This window comes from Bufo bufo, chromosome 10 (genome assembly GCF_905171765.1).
Source record: "Bufo bufo chromosome 10, aBufBuf1.1, whole genome shotgun sequence".
Lineage (NCBI taxonomy): Eukaryota > Metazoa > Chordata > Amphibia > Anura > Bufonidae > Bufo > Bufo bufo.
In genome coordinates, this window is record NC_053398.1 from 129,394,754 (window position 1) to 129,411,025 (window position 16,272).

General features: G+C 47.1%; 1 protein-coding gene across 1 annotated transcript; it reads left to right on the top strand.

Moving 5' to 3' along the window:
* The first annotated feature begins 232 nt into the window (after positions 1 to 232).
* ZNF276 (zinc finger protein 276) lies at positions 233 to 14,849 on the top strand. Its single transcript, XM_040410605.1, has 11 exons — positions 233 to 440; positions 2,340 to 2,649; positions 2,802 to 2,848; positions 3,230 to 3,610; positions 5,231 to 5,300; positions 5,417 to 5,500; positions 7,598 to 7,708; positions 7,839 to 7,914; positions 10,251 to 10,368; positions 10,704 to 10,803; positions 14,564 to 14,849. Exons 1-11 carry the CDS (start codon positions 308 to 310, stop codon positions 14,829 to 14,831), a joined length of 1,698 nt encoding a protein of 565 aa, XP_040266539.1. The 5' UTR covers positions 233 to 307; the 3' UTR covers positions 14,832 to 14,849.
* The last annotated feature ends 1,423 nt before the right edge of the window (positions 14,850 to 16,272 follow it).

Here is a 16,272-nt window from a genome sequence, read left to right on the forward strand (position 1 = left end):
TAAAATGTCAACTGGTCCTGAACTGGAATGGGAAGGACTTTCATATGAATTATCATGATGGGCAGGAAAGAGTATTTTTTTTTTCTAAAAACGCGATTTAAGGATAAAATTGGGGAGAATTTATTTATGATTTTGTTGTTGTTGCAACAGTAAACTTGTAACTATTATGATGCCGTTCCCGAATCCGACTGTAATTCCTACACATGGCCACTAGGGGGAGACATGCCCCGGCAGTACGGAGCAGCCTCCTGTAGCCGAAGGCTGGATGGCGGCTCCCAGGCAGCCGCTCGGGGGGTGAGGCCGCGGGATGAAGCGGGATAGACGCGGGCAGACTAAGGCCTGTCTTCGGAGGGCTCCCGGGGCCACCGCAAAGGAAACCACGCAAGTGCCCAGACAGCCGCCGCCTCCACTGATCCAGGAGCTTCCAGGGCCCAAAGCGGGTGAGGGCTGGGGGTGCACGGGCTGTGACGAAAGAAATGGCCTCCTTCTTCTTATTGAGCACTGGAGCTGCTGCAGAACCTCTCACGGGCTGCTGTCATATCACTAGACCTGTTGATAGACTGCACAAGAGTTTCTGCAGCAGCTGTGGTAGCTTTATTTGCATTGCACTTGACCACCATGTAAATCTAGAGGTCACGTGACGGGGGGTGGTATGGTGACCACCACAAGAGTCACGTGACGGGGGTGGTATGGAGACCACCACAAGAGTCACGTGACGGGGGTGGTATGGAGACCACCACAAGAGTCACGTGACGGGGGTGGTATGGAGACCACCACAAGAGTCACGTGACGGGGGTGGTATGGAGACCACCACAAGAGTCACGTGACGGGGGTGGTATGGAGACCACCACAAGAGTCACGTGACGGGGGTGGTATGGAGACCACCACAAGAGTCACGTGACGGGGGTGGTATGGAGACCACCACAAGAGTCACGTGACGGGGGTGGTATGGTGACCACCACAAGAGTCACGTGACGGGGTCGGTATGGTGACCACCACAAGAGTCACGTGACGGGGTCGGTATGGTGACCACCACAAGAGTCACGTGACGGGGGTGGTATGGAGACCACCACAAGAGTCACGTGACGGGGGTGGTATGGTGACCACCACAAGAGTCACGTGACGGGGGTGGTATGGAGACCACCACAAGAGTCACGTGACGGGGGTCGTATGGTGACCACCACAAGGGTCATATCATAGTGGTGGGTGCAGTAACTTCCAACCGAACGCCATATTTTTCAGTGTATTTCGGCCAGAAGACGGAGGTCGGTACACTGGTAAGACTTCGTTCACATTGCTTTTCTGTTGTTCTCCTGAGTTACGTGACTCAGATAACGAAAGCGCCATTTCTATCAAATCTGGGAAACAGATGGCGCCTGACGGACCCCCATGGACTATAATAGTTTACAGCCCCACCCCATCAGTGCCATAGACGTGAACGGAGCAGCGGTCACACCGGCGCTACAGTCCACTCTCTTGGGTCACTCCAGAACTTTCCTTCAGGATTGCCGGCGGTCCCAGTGATCAGATACTTGTCCCCGATTGTCTGCAGAAGTATTAGTCGTGGGAAACCCTGCACATGCCGCTATATATCTTCAGTGCAAGATTAGGCGTGTATGTACACAGTGACTCCACCAGCAGAATAGTGAGTGCAGCTCTGGAGTATATAATACAGCATGTAACTCAGGATCAGTACAGGATAAGTAATGTATGTACACAGTGACTGCACCAGCAGAATAGTGAGTGCAGCTCTGGAGTATAATACAGGATGTAACTCAGGATCAGTACAGGATAAGTAATGTATGTACACTGTGACTGCACCAGCAGAATAGTGAGTGCAGCTCTGCAGTATAATACAGGATGTAACTCAGGATCAGTACAGGATAAGTAATGTAATGTATGTACACAGTGACTCCACCAGCAGAATAGTGAGTGCAGCTCTGGAGTATAATACAGGATGTAACTCAGGATCAGTACAGGATAAGTAATGTATGTACACAGTGACTCCACCTGCAGAATAGTGAGTGCAGCTCTGGAGTATAATACAGGATGTACCTCAGGATCAGTACAGGATAAGTAATGTAATGTACACAGTGACTGCACCAGCAGAATAGTGAGTGCAGCTCTGGAGTATAACACAGGATATAACTCAGGATCAGTACAGGATAAGTAATGTATGTACACAGTGACTGCACCAGCAGAATAGTGAGTGCAGCTCTGGAGTATAAGACAGGATAAGTAAGGAGACATCCTTTGATGACATATGACAGGAATATTAATTAAACCTTATCCCTGGTCTTTGGTAACACTTGCATTTCTGCTGTGTGCTTTACCTCCAGGCATTGGAAGAACCTTGGGCATTGGTTACTGCCGGCTGTGCCATGGGAAGTTCTCCTCCCGCAGTCTGCGCCAGGCCTTTGGGAAGGTGCCGGTCACCGGTCGGAGCTCAGAGAAGCAGAAGAGGATGGACCAGGTGTTCTTTGCTGACTTCCATCAGCTGGTTGGGGTGTCGGTGCGGCAGGACCCCCGGCTGCCCCAGTTTGTGTGTAAGGACTGCCATGCCCAGTTTTATAAGTGCCGCAGCGTGTTACGCACCTTCATACAAAGAGTGAACGCCTCCCCGACCACTCATCACAGCAGCACGACAGGGTGGGTGAAGTAAGGTAAACCACGTGTGTTGTGTGCGGCAGAAGCTTACAGCCCCCTCCGTAGACTCAGCGCTAACATAGGTCATGTAAGGGTGTGGCCACATGGGGGCGTGACGCACAACAGTTCTGACTTTTATCTGTATTGCATTTCAGTGGTAAAGTGCACAGTCCTGACAGTGTTACCGCAGGGCCCTGCGCAGGTAAGTGCCACTTATTGCCCCATGCCGTCGGTGTCTACTATTGGGAAGGAAGGGGGGCTCTAAGATCAGTTTTATGTCAGTAAGTTCTGCAACTTTCTAATAAAATTTGTGTTTCAGTTCCTCACTATTTTTTAAAATCTTTGCTTGCTGTCAGTGAATGCAAACATGGCTTGCCTACAGAGGCTGAAAACCTGTACAGACCTAATACTTCTCAGAGCTGAGGGTTTGCTACAGTTGTCCTGAGTCTAATCAGCCTGAACACTAGGCCAATACATTTTACCCGCACTGATACATTGTAGCAGACTACCAGAGCAGTAGAGGTGTTTGTGCTGCAGGCGTGTTCAGCTCATATGTGATTTCCGGGCATTTCTGTATTTTCAGATCTGATCACCTCGAGCCCCGAGTGCCTGCACGGTCTGGTTAGCTGGACCCATAGCCATGCAGGGGGTTGCACTTCAGTGCCCAGCTTGCAGCAAGTGCTTTCCACGCAGTACAGTGGCATCATTCGGGCAGTATGGGGTTGCGGAGAGGGGCATGATTACATCATGGACACGGACTATGACCTCACTCCGGAGGTGCAGCCAAAGGCACCAAGTGGAAACGGAATTCATCCAGTTAGCGAAGCTGCGGACACTGCCCCCTTAGGATACGTACTGCCGGACAGGGTGGAGACCACCCCCGCTGTAGCTGATATTGGACGGGCGGGTAATCCTCCTGCACAGAGCAGATCACTTGCACCGCTTCCGGAGGTACCCGTGGCTGGTAGGTATATGGTCGTACGCTACTTACAGCTGACTCACTACTGCAATAGCCGAGATCCAAGCTAGATGTGATCCCTGCCTTTTAACCCCCCCTTAGATGTCACGGTCAATAGTGACCGCAGCACCCTACAGGACGATGGTTGCTAAGGCAGCTGGAGGCCTTACAATGGCATCCATGTATGGAAGCCTCTTAGGCAGGGTCTGAGTGTAAAACTGACAGGTGCAATACACTGCAATGACTATACTACTGCAGTGTATTGTATCGGTAATTGGATCATTGTATGTCCAAGTCCCTGGGTGGGACTAAAACAATAAAGTCTCAATTTCAAGTAAATAAAAAAAAGCAGCAGTTTTCTCTTTTATTATTGGTAAAACAGACACAAATAAAATAAACTGCTCGTAATTGTATCCCTGTGTTTGCAACGACCTGATCTTTAAAAGGCACACCTTGCTTTTTTTTTTTTTTTAATGAAGGAATTGGTTAAGTGTTTGGTTATAGCCCAAAAAAATGATATAACCAGCGATTAAAAAGTCAAGATAATACTAATAAAAACTAAAACCCATCCCGTAAAAATAAACCGTCTCACAGCGGCCTCGATGGAAAAATGAAAATGTTACCGGTATTAGGATATGTCAGTGCAAATTAATAACCGATTTAATGATGCAAAATTATTAAAATGTGAAAAAACAATATAAATTTGGTATCATAATTACAGATGAGCGAATTTCATATTTTTGAATTCGTTGACACTTCGTTTGGTGGTAAAAGGTGAATTGCGTTATGGATTCCGTTACCACGGACCACAACGCCATGCCTTTAGAGGCATTCCGTCATAATAGAAGTCTATGGACTCCTCTGCAGAACAAACGGGACGGATCCGTTTTGCAGCCCATAGACTTCTATTATGACGGAATGAATAACGGAATGCCTCTAAAGGCATGGCGTTCTGGTCCGTGGTAACGGAATCCATAACGCAATTCACCTTTTACCACCAAATGAAGTGTGAACGAATTTCATAAGCGGAAATTCGCTCATCTCTAATTATCCTTTCAACCCGCAGAATAAATGTATCATCGTTTATACGACATGGGGAGCCCGATTAAAAAAATAAAAATGATAAAATGTGATAGAATAGCAGTTTTTGTTCGTCACCTCACAAAAAAATTAAATAAAGTGATCAAAAAGCCATATGTGCAGCCCGTACTGCAAAAGACGAGCCCCCCCCCCCCCCCCCAGTGCTCCGTCAACACAAAGATGAAAAAGTTACAGCTCTGAATTAAAGGGGTTTTCTGGGATTTTGATAGCGATGACCTATCCTTTTACGGATGCCCAGCCTAAGGACCTTTTGTGACTGCCGTAAAAGAGTAAAAAAAATAACTCAAAAAAATAAAAGTATTGTGCAGGCTTCAGAGCTGAAATCTCCCAGCATTACCTGCTTATGCAGCATCTGCACAGAGCTTATTCACAAAAGCTAAGAAGCTGACATTGATGCTGCAGTAAACACGTTGGCTTGAAATGATCCACGTGTTAATGTTTGCTTGTCTATTGGCGCCTGCAGAGTGCAGTTTGTGCTTGCCCCAGGGTGGGCGCAGTGTTACTCTATGATGTCTCTTTCTGCAGGACAAGACGGAAGAACTTCTCCTGAGACTAACGACCCTGAAAAGGATGAGGGCAGCGAGCTTTCAGACGGGTGAGGATTCTCTTGTATGTATGACGGTTCTCTTTCCAGAGTGGAAGTTCAGACTGGGTTATACTGGTAACCAGAACGCATTAGTGTCTACAGTAATGGTGCTTCCTTTCACACAGTGATTCCCACAGCAAAGATGATGGAGATGAGAGAGGAGACGTCTTGTCTTCAGATGACTCCTTTGAACCACATCCAGAAAAGAGGTAAAGTCCCTCCTGTGTTGGTTTCATCATTCTAGTTAAAGGGGTTGTCTCATCATGGACAATGGGGGCATATGGCTAGGATATGCCTCCATTGTCTTATAGGTGCGGGTCCCACCGCTGGAACCCACACCTATATCGAGAACGGAGCCATGCAAGGTGGTGGCTGAAGGACTCCGGTCCCCATAGAAGTGAATGGAAGCATGCCACGCATGCGCGGCCCCCGTTCCTATTCATTTCTATGGGGCTTTTTTCGCGAAGGGGCAGGGAAGGGGGCATGGTTATCTTGACTTGAAGCAAGGAGGCCGCTGCCCCCCTTGACTTCGAGCATGACTAGAAAGTAGCACGGGCAGGGAATAAAAGAGCTTTTACCACATCTGACTGCTGAACGAAAATGATCATTAGAAACACACTGCGGGCTACTTTCAGGTACTGCTGTCGGCTTGGGATGGTTTTTGGAGGTGACAGGTTCCCTTTAAGCCACATTCTTATCAGTAAGGTGAGGATTGAGCTTTAATGAGTATTTATAATGTGAGAAAACAGAGATAAGGAGCCCGTCTGCTCCTCAGATGACGGAAAAGACTAAAAATCCACAGGCAGCTAGTAGAGCATCTCAGCTCTGTACACAAAAAAATAATCCGTCTTGAACACCATTGAAAGTCAATGGAGGACGGATCCGTTTTCTATTGTGCCAGATTGTGTCATAGAAAACGGATCCGTCCCCATCGACTTAGGCCTCTTTCACACTTGCGTTGTCCGGATCCGGCGTGTACTCCACTTGCCGGAATTACACTCCGGATCCGGAAAAACGCAAGTGTACTGAAAGCATTTGAAGACGGAACCGTCTTCCAAATGCGTTCAGTGTTACTATGGCACCCAGGACGCTATTAAAGTCCTGGTTGCCATAGTAGTAGTGGGGAGCGGGGGAGCGGTATACTTACAGTCCGTGCGGCTCCCGGGGCGCTCCAAAGTGACGTCAGAGCGCCCCATGCGCATGGATGACGTGATCCATGTGATCACATGATCCATGCGCTTGGGGCGCCCTGACGTCACTTTGGAGCGCCCGGGGAGCCGCACGGACGGTAAGTATGCTGCTCCCCCGCTCCCCGCTACACTTTACCATGGCTGCCAGGACTTTAGCGTCCCGGCAGCCATGGTAACCACTCTGAAAAAGCTAATTGTCGGATCCGGTAATGCGCCGAAACGACGTTTAGCTTAAGGCCGGATCCGGATCAATGCCTTTCAATGGGCATTAATTCCGGATCCGGCCTTGCGGCAAGTGTTCCGGATTTTTGGCCGGAGCAAAAAGCGCAGCATGCTGCGGTATTTTCTCCGGCCAAAAAACGTTCCGTTCCGGAACTGAAGACATCCTGATGCATCCTGAACGGATTTCTCTCCATTCAGAATGCATTAGGATAATCCTGATCAGGATTCTTCCGGCATAGAGCCCCGACGACGGAACACAACAACGCAGGTGTGAAAGAGCCCTTACACTGTGTGTCAGGACGGATCCGTTTGGCTCAGTTTCGTCAGACGGACACGAAAACGCTGTAAGCGGAATGGAGACTGAACGGAGGCAAAGTGATGCATTCTGAGCGGATCCTTTTCCATTCAGAATGCATTAGGGCAAAACTGATCCGTTTTGGACGCTTGTGAGAGCCCTGAACGGATCCCACAGGCGGAAAGCCAAAACGCCAGTGTGGAAGTAGCCTAAACCGCAAACACCGCTGCTGCTTCCTGCAAGGTCTGTCCAGACTTAAACCGCCAGCCATGCTAACAGCAGCTCGGCCTTCCTTTGAAAACAATGAGAGGAATCCGCTCCAAAATTCCTGTGGGTAAATCCACCATGTTGGTTCTTGAGCTTGGCAAATCTGCCTGATTATAGAGCGGGGGAAATACCAACGTGTAATGTGACATTTGTGCTCCAAAGCTGAGTGACCAACCCACTAGACCATGCCGTGGCCACCCAGCTTTCCTGGTAATAGATAGAACTATAAAACAGCTAATAAAAGGAGGGGAGACATCAGCGACCTGGTGAATATACTGAGGCTTCAGTAATGTTTTGTATAGAGTATAATATCTGTCTCTTACGAATTCTAGGCCTCCTCCCAGAAAGACCAGACTGAGGAAAGCCCAGAAGGCCAAAGAGCCCAAAATAAGAAAGAAGCCAGGACCTAAACCGGGCTGGAAGAAGAAGATTAAGCGAGAACGGTCAGTGTCATGTCTGTGTCCTGACATCTCACACTCATAGACCGAAGTACCAGCATGAAACATTAGAGGGCAGCAGAGTCCAAGTTATGTATTTCTACTGTATCTCAATGGTCTGTTCTGTGTTTTACAGCGAGGAGCTTCCCACTATCTACAAGTGTCCTTACCAAGGCTGCACCGCTGTGTATAGAGGAGCTGATGGTATGAAGGTAAATCGCTGCTGTGGAAGAAGCTTCAAACATAGATGGCATTCCACTGCTTTCCCTTTACGTAGTCTGTGGCCACCACTAGGGGGAGCTTATTACCAAACCAATGTACACAGACGAGTGATATTTTTATGACCACCATCTAATATACAGTCAGGTCCATAAATATTGGGACATCGACACAATTCTAACATTTCTGCCTCTATACACCACCACAATGGATTTGAAATGAAACCAACAAGATGTGCTTTACCTGCAGACTGTCAGCTTTAATTTGAGGGTATTTACATCCAAATCAGATGACATACACAGTAACCCCCGTGTGCAGAAAGACGGGCTGGGGGTGACTATCAGGTCCTGGTAGGTTGTCACCGGTATCTGGAGGGGCATGGGGGAGGATCTATAGAGAGAACACTACTATCAAGGTGGTTCCAGAGATGCTCATCTGGGTTCATGTCTTGGGAATTAGAGGACCAATGTCAGACATTTCCAGCCGTGTGACATGTCGCATTGTCTTGCTGGACATTGTGGAGAAGGCAACCCTGTGCCAATCAGTGCAAGTCCGATTCTGGTACTGCGGCACAAATTGAAGTCTTTTCAGCCAATGCAACTTTGTTAGGAGCTTCAGCGAACAAACTGCAGCCATTGCTGGAAGAACACAAGCTGGTGGTGGCAGCGTTCTGGTTTGGGGAAGGTTTTTGGGGCAGTAGGGTTCTCTGAACGGTTGTGTTAGACACACGTCTGGCCGCCCCCTGGTTCAGAGCTGCTCCACTGTGGTGTGTCGATCCATCCTCACGCACCTTCATAGCCGACTAGGGCTGCAGCTATCGATTATAGTAATCAAGTATTCTACCGATTAATCCAGTACTCTAATAAGAAAAAAAACTAATTAAAAGAACTTAGAAAAATGTTTTCCTCTATAAAAACTCATCAGCACCATCAGGATTGTTTTGTGTCGAGTTACTTGATGTAATTGAGTAATCATTTCAGCCCTATAACCACTGTTCACTTCTCACGTCAGTGGCACGTAGTGCTCTGCAGTTTCCACGTCTCATTCACAATTATGCAATTTGCCCACTCACAGTAATGTCACCACAGCAGCACATGGACAGTTCACACTGCGCAGTTTCAGAAAGCCAATAATCATCCCTTATCGCAGACAGCCTATCACACCCCTTATATACCTACCAAGCCATGAGCTACACACGGCCGACGTCGGAAGTGGTCAGAATAATGGGACTCGACTGTGCATCATTGGTTTCATATAACTGAGACTATGTAGTCAGAACATTTAGATTTCTGTCTTGTTTCACGCAGCCATGGGTGGCATTAGATTTGACCAGACAGTAATTGGTTATTCTGTATCTGTGAACAACATGGCTGCTTTCTTCAGAAAACAGTGCCACACCTTAACAGTTGGCTATGTGTGGTATTGCAATGAATCCACATTCACTGCAGTGGAGCTGAGCTGCAATGCCAGGCACAACCCGTAGACAGGGGTGGTGCTGGTAGAAAACAGCCATGTTCTTGTAATATTGAACAACTTCTTTAAAGGGGTTCTCCTCTTTTGATATATTGATTACCTATCCTCAGGATAGTTCATCCATATCAGATCAGCGGGGGACCTGCACCCCTGCCAATCAGCTATTTAAAGCGCTTTGTTCTCTATTTACCCGCTCCCCATCGACATTGCAGCAGCGAGCTGATGTACTTACAGCTCCTCCCTTCCATTGAAGTGAATGGGATCGGAGAGTTGTAATTACACCTGCATTGTCAACAGCAAGCAGGTAAACATAGTTCTCTTCAACTTGCTGATCGTCGGGGTGCTTTGAACCCCCGCTGACCTGATATTGAAGACCTGTTCTGAGGATAGGCCATCCATATTGCAAAAGCGGAGAACCCCTTTTAAAGGGGTTCTGCAGTTATTTTAAACTGATGATTTATCCTTTTGGATAGATCATTAGCATCTGATCGGCGGGGGTCCGACACCCGGGACCCCTGCCGATCAGCTGTTTGAGAAGGCAGCGGCGCTGGCAGTAGTGAACAGAGCTTAGCTCCGCCCAGGCCATTGATACTAGTCGTGACGTCACTGGGCCTGCAGTAAACAGCGAGAAGGCCACGGCACTACTGCCAGCGCCGCTGCCTTCTCAAACAGCTGATCGGCGGGGGTCCCGGGTGTCGGACCCCCGCCGATCAGATGCTGATGATCTATCCAGAAAGGAACCCCTTTAACTTTGGAGCGATTCCCAGCCCATACAACCCCTCAAATACTGTACTAGAGATAATCGCGCTCGCTTTTTCTTGGACTGTTCATTTAATTTATGATTATATTTTTATAGAAACACATTAAGGAGCATCATGAAGAGGTGCGGGAGCGGCCGTGCCCTCATCCCGGCTGTAACAAGGTGTTCATGATAGACCGCTACCTGCAGCGGCATGTCAAGCTGATTCATACTGGTGAGTGGTGTGTGCACTAAAACATGTAAGGGGATCTTTCACACGAGCGTGCCCCCTTCGGGAATCACACTCGATGTGAGAAAGTGATCGTGCGGTCAGTACTACAGAAGCACATGTCATTAGCTGTGTGACGGAATCATACTGACAAAGCTGTCGGTATGATTCCGGGTACAGAAAGGTCAGACAGAGGCACACAGCATAATCAATTATGATAATGAGATGTGCTTCTGTAGTTCTGACCACACAATCTCTCTCACACGGAGCGTGATTCCCGAAGGGAGAGCCCTAAGACTTCAGATCTTCTCCCTAATGCCTCCCCTATTTTCTTCCCTCAGAGGAGAGAAATTACATCTGTGACCAGTGTGGACAAGCATTCAAGCAAAGGAAGCATTTATCTGTGCATCAGATGAGGCACTCAGGAGCTAAACCCTTACAGTAAGTGGAATCCACACACTCGGCATAAAGGGTTGTCTGAGAAAAATCTTAAAAATCTGGAACACCCCTCCCCCATAGGCTAAAATAAAGTGTTAGACTCCCCTCTTTTGTCAGTGCCATTCTCTGTGCCAGTCCTCCTACAGCAGTGACGTGACTGTGTATGGCGTGAGTGGCTGCAGTGGTCACATGCCATATACTAAAGACAGGAGGACTGGACCGGCTGAACTGGAGAAAAAGGCGAGTGTAACATTTTTTATTTTAGCCAGTTGGGGGGGCTTGGCTGAGATTTTTTAGGGGGGTTGTCCTGCCATTAAATATAATTTATTTTACAGATCATAAAAAAAATGATGCACATTTGCCAAATACATGGGGTTGTCCTGCCTTTACTAAGTGATGACCTATCCTCAGCGCTGGTTGACGGAGGTCCGATAGCCCCACCAGTAAGCTGTTTGGGTGTAGCTCTGTTCACCTTGTATAGGAGGGAGCTGGTTACTACAGTGCAGCTCTCATTGATAGCCATAACTTAGTAAAGGCTGGAGAACCCCTTTATGATAATGCTCTAATGAAGAGTCTTCACATTTACCTATAGTGCCACGTGGTGTTCAGAGGATATAGAAAGTGGACATCCACCTAGTGAGCTCATTTTCCCCATAGCCAGGTCTCTGCATAGTGATACTCTGTTCACCACAGGGCAGCTAACAGAAATAACTTTCTGCTCTGTTTGTCAGGGAATTTAGCTTCATCATGTATTGTGATTGTCAATTATACACTGCTGGGTTCCATGGTTACCCTGCAATCCAGCAGCGGTGGTCGTGCTTGCACACTAGGAAAAGGCACAGGCATCTCTGGTGGCCGGGACCATGAGAGTGCTCGTAGGCATGCATGCGCAGCAGATCCATCCTGACAACCTCTAGATACGATCAGTGTATAATGTGATAGAAAAAATGAATGAAGCCAGCAAAGGAGGAAATATGGACAATCACAATACATTAGTAAGTGCCTGGTATAAACTCTGTCTACATGATAAATGCCATTACTCTTCCTAGGCCAATGGCCTAGGCACAGCTTGGACCCATTCAAGTGAATTGGGCTGAACTGCAATAACCAAGCACAGCTGCTATCAATGGATGGGACTCTGCTTTATAACCTGCGAGGAGTCCTCAAACAGCTGATCAGAAGGGGGGCCGGGAGTCAGACCCCCACTGATCTGATATTGATGTCCTATCCTGAGTATAGGTCATCAATATAGAAAACCCTGGTAACCACATATAAATTGACAATATGCTTCATTTTTTTTATATTTTTTTTGTTCTTCAGCTTTCTACATGCATTGTATTTCAGTTATCATTTTCAAGATTTCTTCTAGTTGTCAGTGAGTGTTAGCATGTCCTATTGACCCTGGTACATAACTAGTTTGTGTATCAGAGCTGTGTCTTGTGACAACATGTTTCCATTCACTGACAATAAGACAGCTACAAACCAACCAGTTGTACATGAGGACAGCGGGTCTGTAAAGAAATACATGTTCAGAGTCACTAAAAGCAAGCAGAAAAAAAGTGCAGACCTTTCCCTTCAGTGAGTAGGATTCCCTTTAGTGTACCTGGAAGCTCAGTCTTGCCCTTTCTTCCATAAGCCCTGAGTAGTCTGATCCTGCAGTCTTAGGCTGGTTTCACACGAGCAAGTGTCCTCCTCCGGATTCGCAGCGCAGCACCCATCCTGAACTTCCAGCACTGCCGGGGTCGCATAGCATTATATTGATTTATGATGCTATGTAACCCTTACACTTCTGGAGTGTATTGGATAATGCGGTCAGTGTTATCCAATACATTCCAGAACTGTAAGTTACATAGCATCAAAAATCAATATAATGCTATGTGACTCCAGCAGTGCTGGAAGTTCAGGATGGGTGCTGCGCTGCGAGTCTGCAGCGTGACACTCGCTCATATGAAACCAGCCTTAGGGTACGTCTACACAAAGACAATAGGGTGCAACTACATTTGAAATTTTTTGTAATGATAGTCAATAGTGTTGAACTGCAACGTGACAGTCGCACAAAAATCCAACTTGGAATTATTTTTGTGCGACCGTCGTGTCAGTCGCAGCGCGACACCATTGACTATCATTACAAAAAATGTCATGCGACGTACCTTTAGGCTGGGTTCACACGGGCATTGCGGGAAAAGATGCGTGATTTTTCCGCACGAGTGCAAAGCGGTTTAATGTGTTTTGCACACGCGTGAGAAAAATCGCCTTTTGTTTGGTACCCAGATCCGAATCCGGACTTCTTCACAGAAGTTCGGGTTTGGTATTGGTGTTATGTAGATTTTATTATTTTCCCTTATAACATGGTTATAAGGGAAAATAATAGCATTCTTTATACAGAAGGCTTAGTACAATAGGGCTGGAGGGGGTTAAAAAAAAGGATTAAACTGACCTCATCCACTTGTTGGCGCAGCCCGGCTGGTCTTCTTTCTTTCTTCTTTGAGGACCTGGGAGGAAAAGGACCTTTGGTGACATCACCATGGTGATGGACCATGTAATGAGCGCAGTGATATCGCCAAAGGTCCTTTTCCTCCCAGGTCCTCAAAGAAGAAGAAAGAAGACGTTAGAAAAAAGACGACTGAGGGGAGATCTAATTACTATGTATAAATATATCAGGGGGCAGTACAGAGATCTATCCCATCATCTATTTATCCCCAGGACTGTGACGAGGGGACATCCTCTGCGTTTGGAGGAAAGAAGGTTTGTACACAAACATAGAAAAGGGTTCTTTACGGTAAGAGCAGTGAGACTATGGAACTCTCTGCCTGAGGAGGTGGTGATGGTGAGTACAATAAAGGAATTCAAGAGGGGCCTGGATGTATTTCTGGAGTGTAATAATATTACAGGCTATAGATACTAGAGAGGGGTCGTTGATCCAGGGAGTTATTCTGATTGCCTGATTGGAGTCGGGAAGGAATTTTTTATTCCCCTAAAGTGAGGAAAATTGGCTTCTACCTCACAGGGTTTTTTTGCCTTCCTCTGGATCAACTTGTAGGATGACAGGCCGAACTGGATGGACAAATGTCTTTTTTCGGCCTTATGTACTATGTTACTAAGACAAGCCGGGCTGCGCCAACAAGTGGATGAGGTGAGTTTAATCCTTTCTTTTTTTTTTTTAACCCCTCCAGCCCTATTGTACTATGCATTCTGTATTAAGAATGCTATTATTTTCCCTTTTAACCATGTTATAAGGGAAAATAATAAAGATCGGGTCTCCATCCCGATCGTCTCCTAGCAACCGTGCGTGAAAATTGCACCGCATCCGCACTTGTTTGCGATTTTCACGCAGCCCGATTCACTTCTATGGGGCCTGCGTTGCGTGAAAAACGCACAATATAGAGCATGCTGCGATTTTCACACAACGCACAAGTGATGCGTGAAAATCACCGCTCATGTGCACAGCCCTATTGAAGTGAATGGGTCCGGATTCAGTGCGGGTGCAATGCGTTCACCTCATGCATTGCACCCGCGCGGAATTCTTGCCTGTGTGAAAGGGGCCTTACTCCCTTCCAAATGTCAGAAAGAAGTAGGACAGATAGCGGTGTGACCGCAAGATCAGACTCCAAGGAGTTTGTTTGCAGTCTGGAACCATCGGGATACATAGGTCGGCATAGGAGCTGTAGGTTTTGAATCAACGCAGAGTTGCCTCCTTTCAGATACCTATGCTTATGATAAATGTAAAATGCTACGTCCTAATGCTCCTATTTCTTTACGTCAGATGTGAAGTGTGTGGTTTCCAGTGCAGGCAGAGGGCTTCACTCAAATACCACATGACCAAGCACAAGGCTGAGGCCGATCTGGAATTTGCGTGTGACCAGTGTGGGAAGCGCTTTGAGAAGGCCCATAACCTCAATGTTCACATGTCGATGGTTCATCCACTCACCCAGAGCCCTGCAAAGCCCCCGGATACAGAACCTGACACCCCCTCAGGAACTATGGAAGGACAAGCAATGAAGCCAGAATTAGCACAACAGCTCGGCAGCTGAGGACTGGTTTGTGTGTGTGAGGAAAAACACGAGCGGTAGCGCTTTTACGTTTTTATATATGTTTTTAAGGTTTTTTGTACAGGACACAGAGTGCATACAGTATTTCCACTCTTTTTACACAGTGCCCACATGGCAGAGAGCCCTTCTAGGGGCACCAGAGTGACTTCATTGATTGGTCCAAGCACTGTGATAAGGTTAGGGCTGGTGTCACACCTGACCCCTTGCCGTTCTGGTGTCACAGCCTAAGGCCTGATGCACACGAACGTAATTTCTTACCGTGTCCGTTCCTTTTTTTTTGTGGACCGTATACGGAACAATTCATTTCAATGGCACCGCAAAAAAAACAGAAGTTACTCCGTGTGCATTCCGTATGTCCGTTCTGCAAGAGGATAGAACATGTCCTATTATTGACCGCATTACGGACAAGGATAGGACTGTTCTATCAGGGGCCAGCTGTTCCGTTCCGCAAAATAAGGAATGCACATGGATGTCATCTGTATTTTTTGCGGACCACAAAATACATCCGGTCGTGTGCATGAGGCCTAACCCTGGAAATAAGTGGGTCGCTGCAGAGCAGTGCAGGCTTCGCTCCTGTGTGCGGAGTGACTTACCAGATAACATGAACGTACATAGACAGGTGAATAATTTATGATATTAACAGGTATGAAAGCTTTTGAATAAATTATTTACACGTTTGAAGGGTCAGTATTTGATAAATTACAGCCCTTTCAGGTCAAGCTCCTTGGTATAACTCGGGGGAAAAATAGAACATTTCGCATTAGGGCAGGGATCAGCAACCTCCGGCCCTCCAGCTGTTCTAAAACTACAACTCCCAGAATCCGCCTTTCACTTCTATGGGAGTTACAAGAACAGCCAAGTAAGTGTGAATCCTGGGAGTTGTAGATTTACAGCATCTAGAGAGTGCCGAAGGTTGCTGATTCCTGCATTAGGCTTTATTTAAATGGTTTGGTTTTCAGAAAATCCACATATATGAATAAACCGTACCTTGCTGAAAGGGGTTGTTTGGGATGAGCATCTGATTGCTGGATCCCTGTCCTCCCAGATGAACGGAGTGGCAGGTCGCACATGACTATTTCTGCTCCATCCATTCTCTGTGGGATTGCTGGAGATGGTAGAATGCTATCACCAGCAGATTCAATTTTATGGAGTGTGGCTGCATAGCCAGCTCTAAATGAGGACTTGAAGCTTGTAGACCAACATCACAATCATTGCAGACTGGACCTGGAAAAGAGTCCTGGCCACCAGAGAAGAGTCCTGGTTATTCATAAGTTCCTGCTCTCCTGCTGATGACTGACAGTCTTTCTTCTACCGAGTTTTCTCCCCTTCTCTCTAGGAGAGAACTGCCAGTCATCAGTAGACGGATGAGAGAGCGGGAGATTATAATAACCAGGACTCTTCTCAGGTGGATTTGACTCTTCTC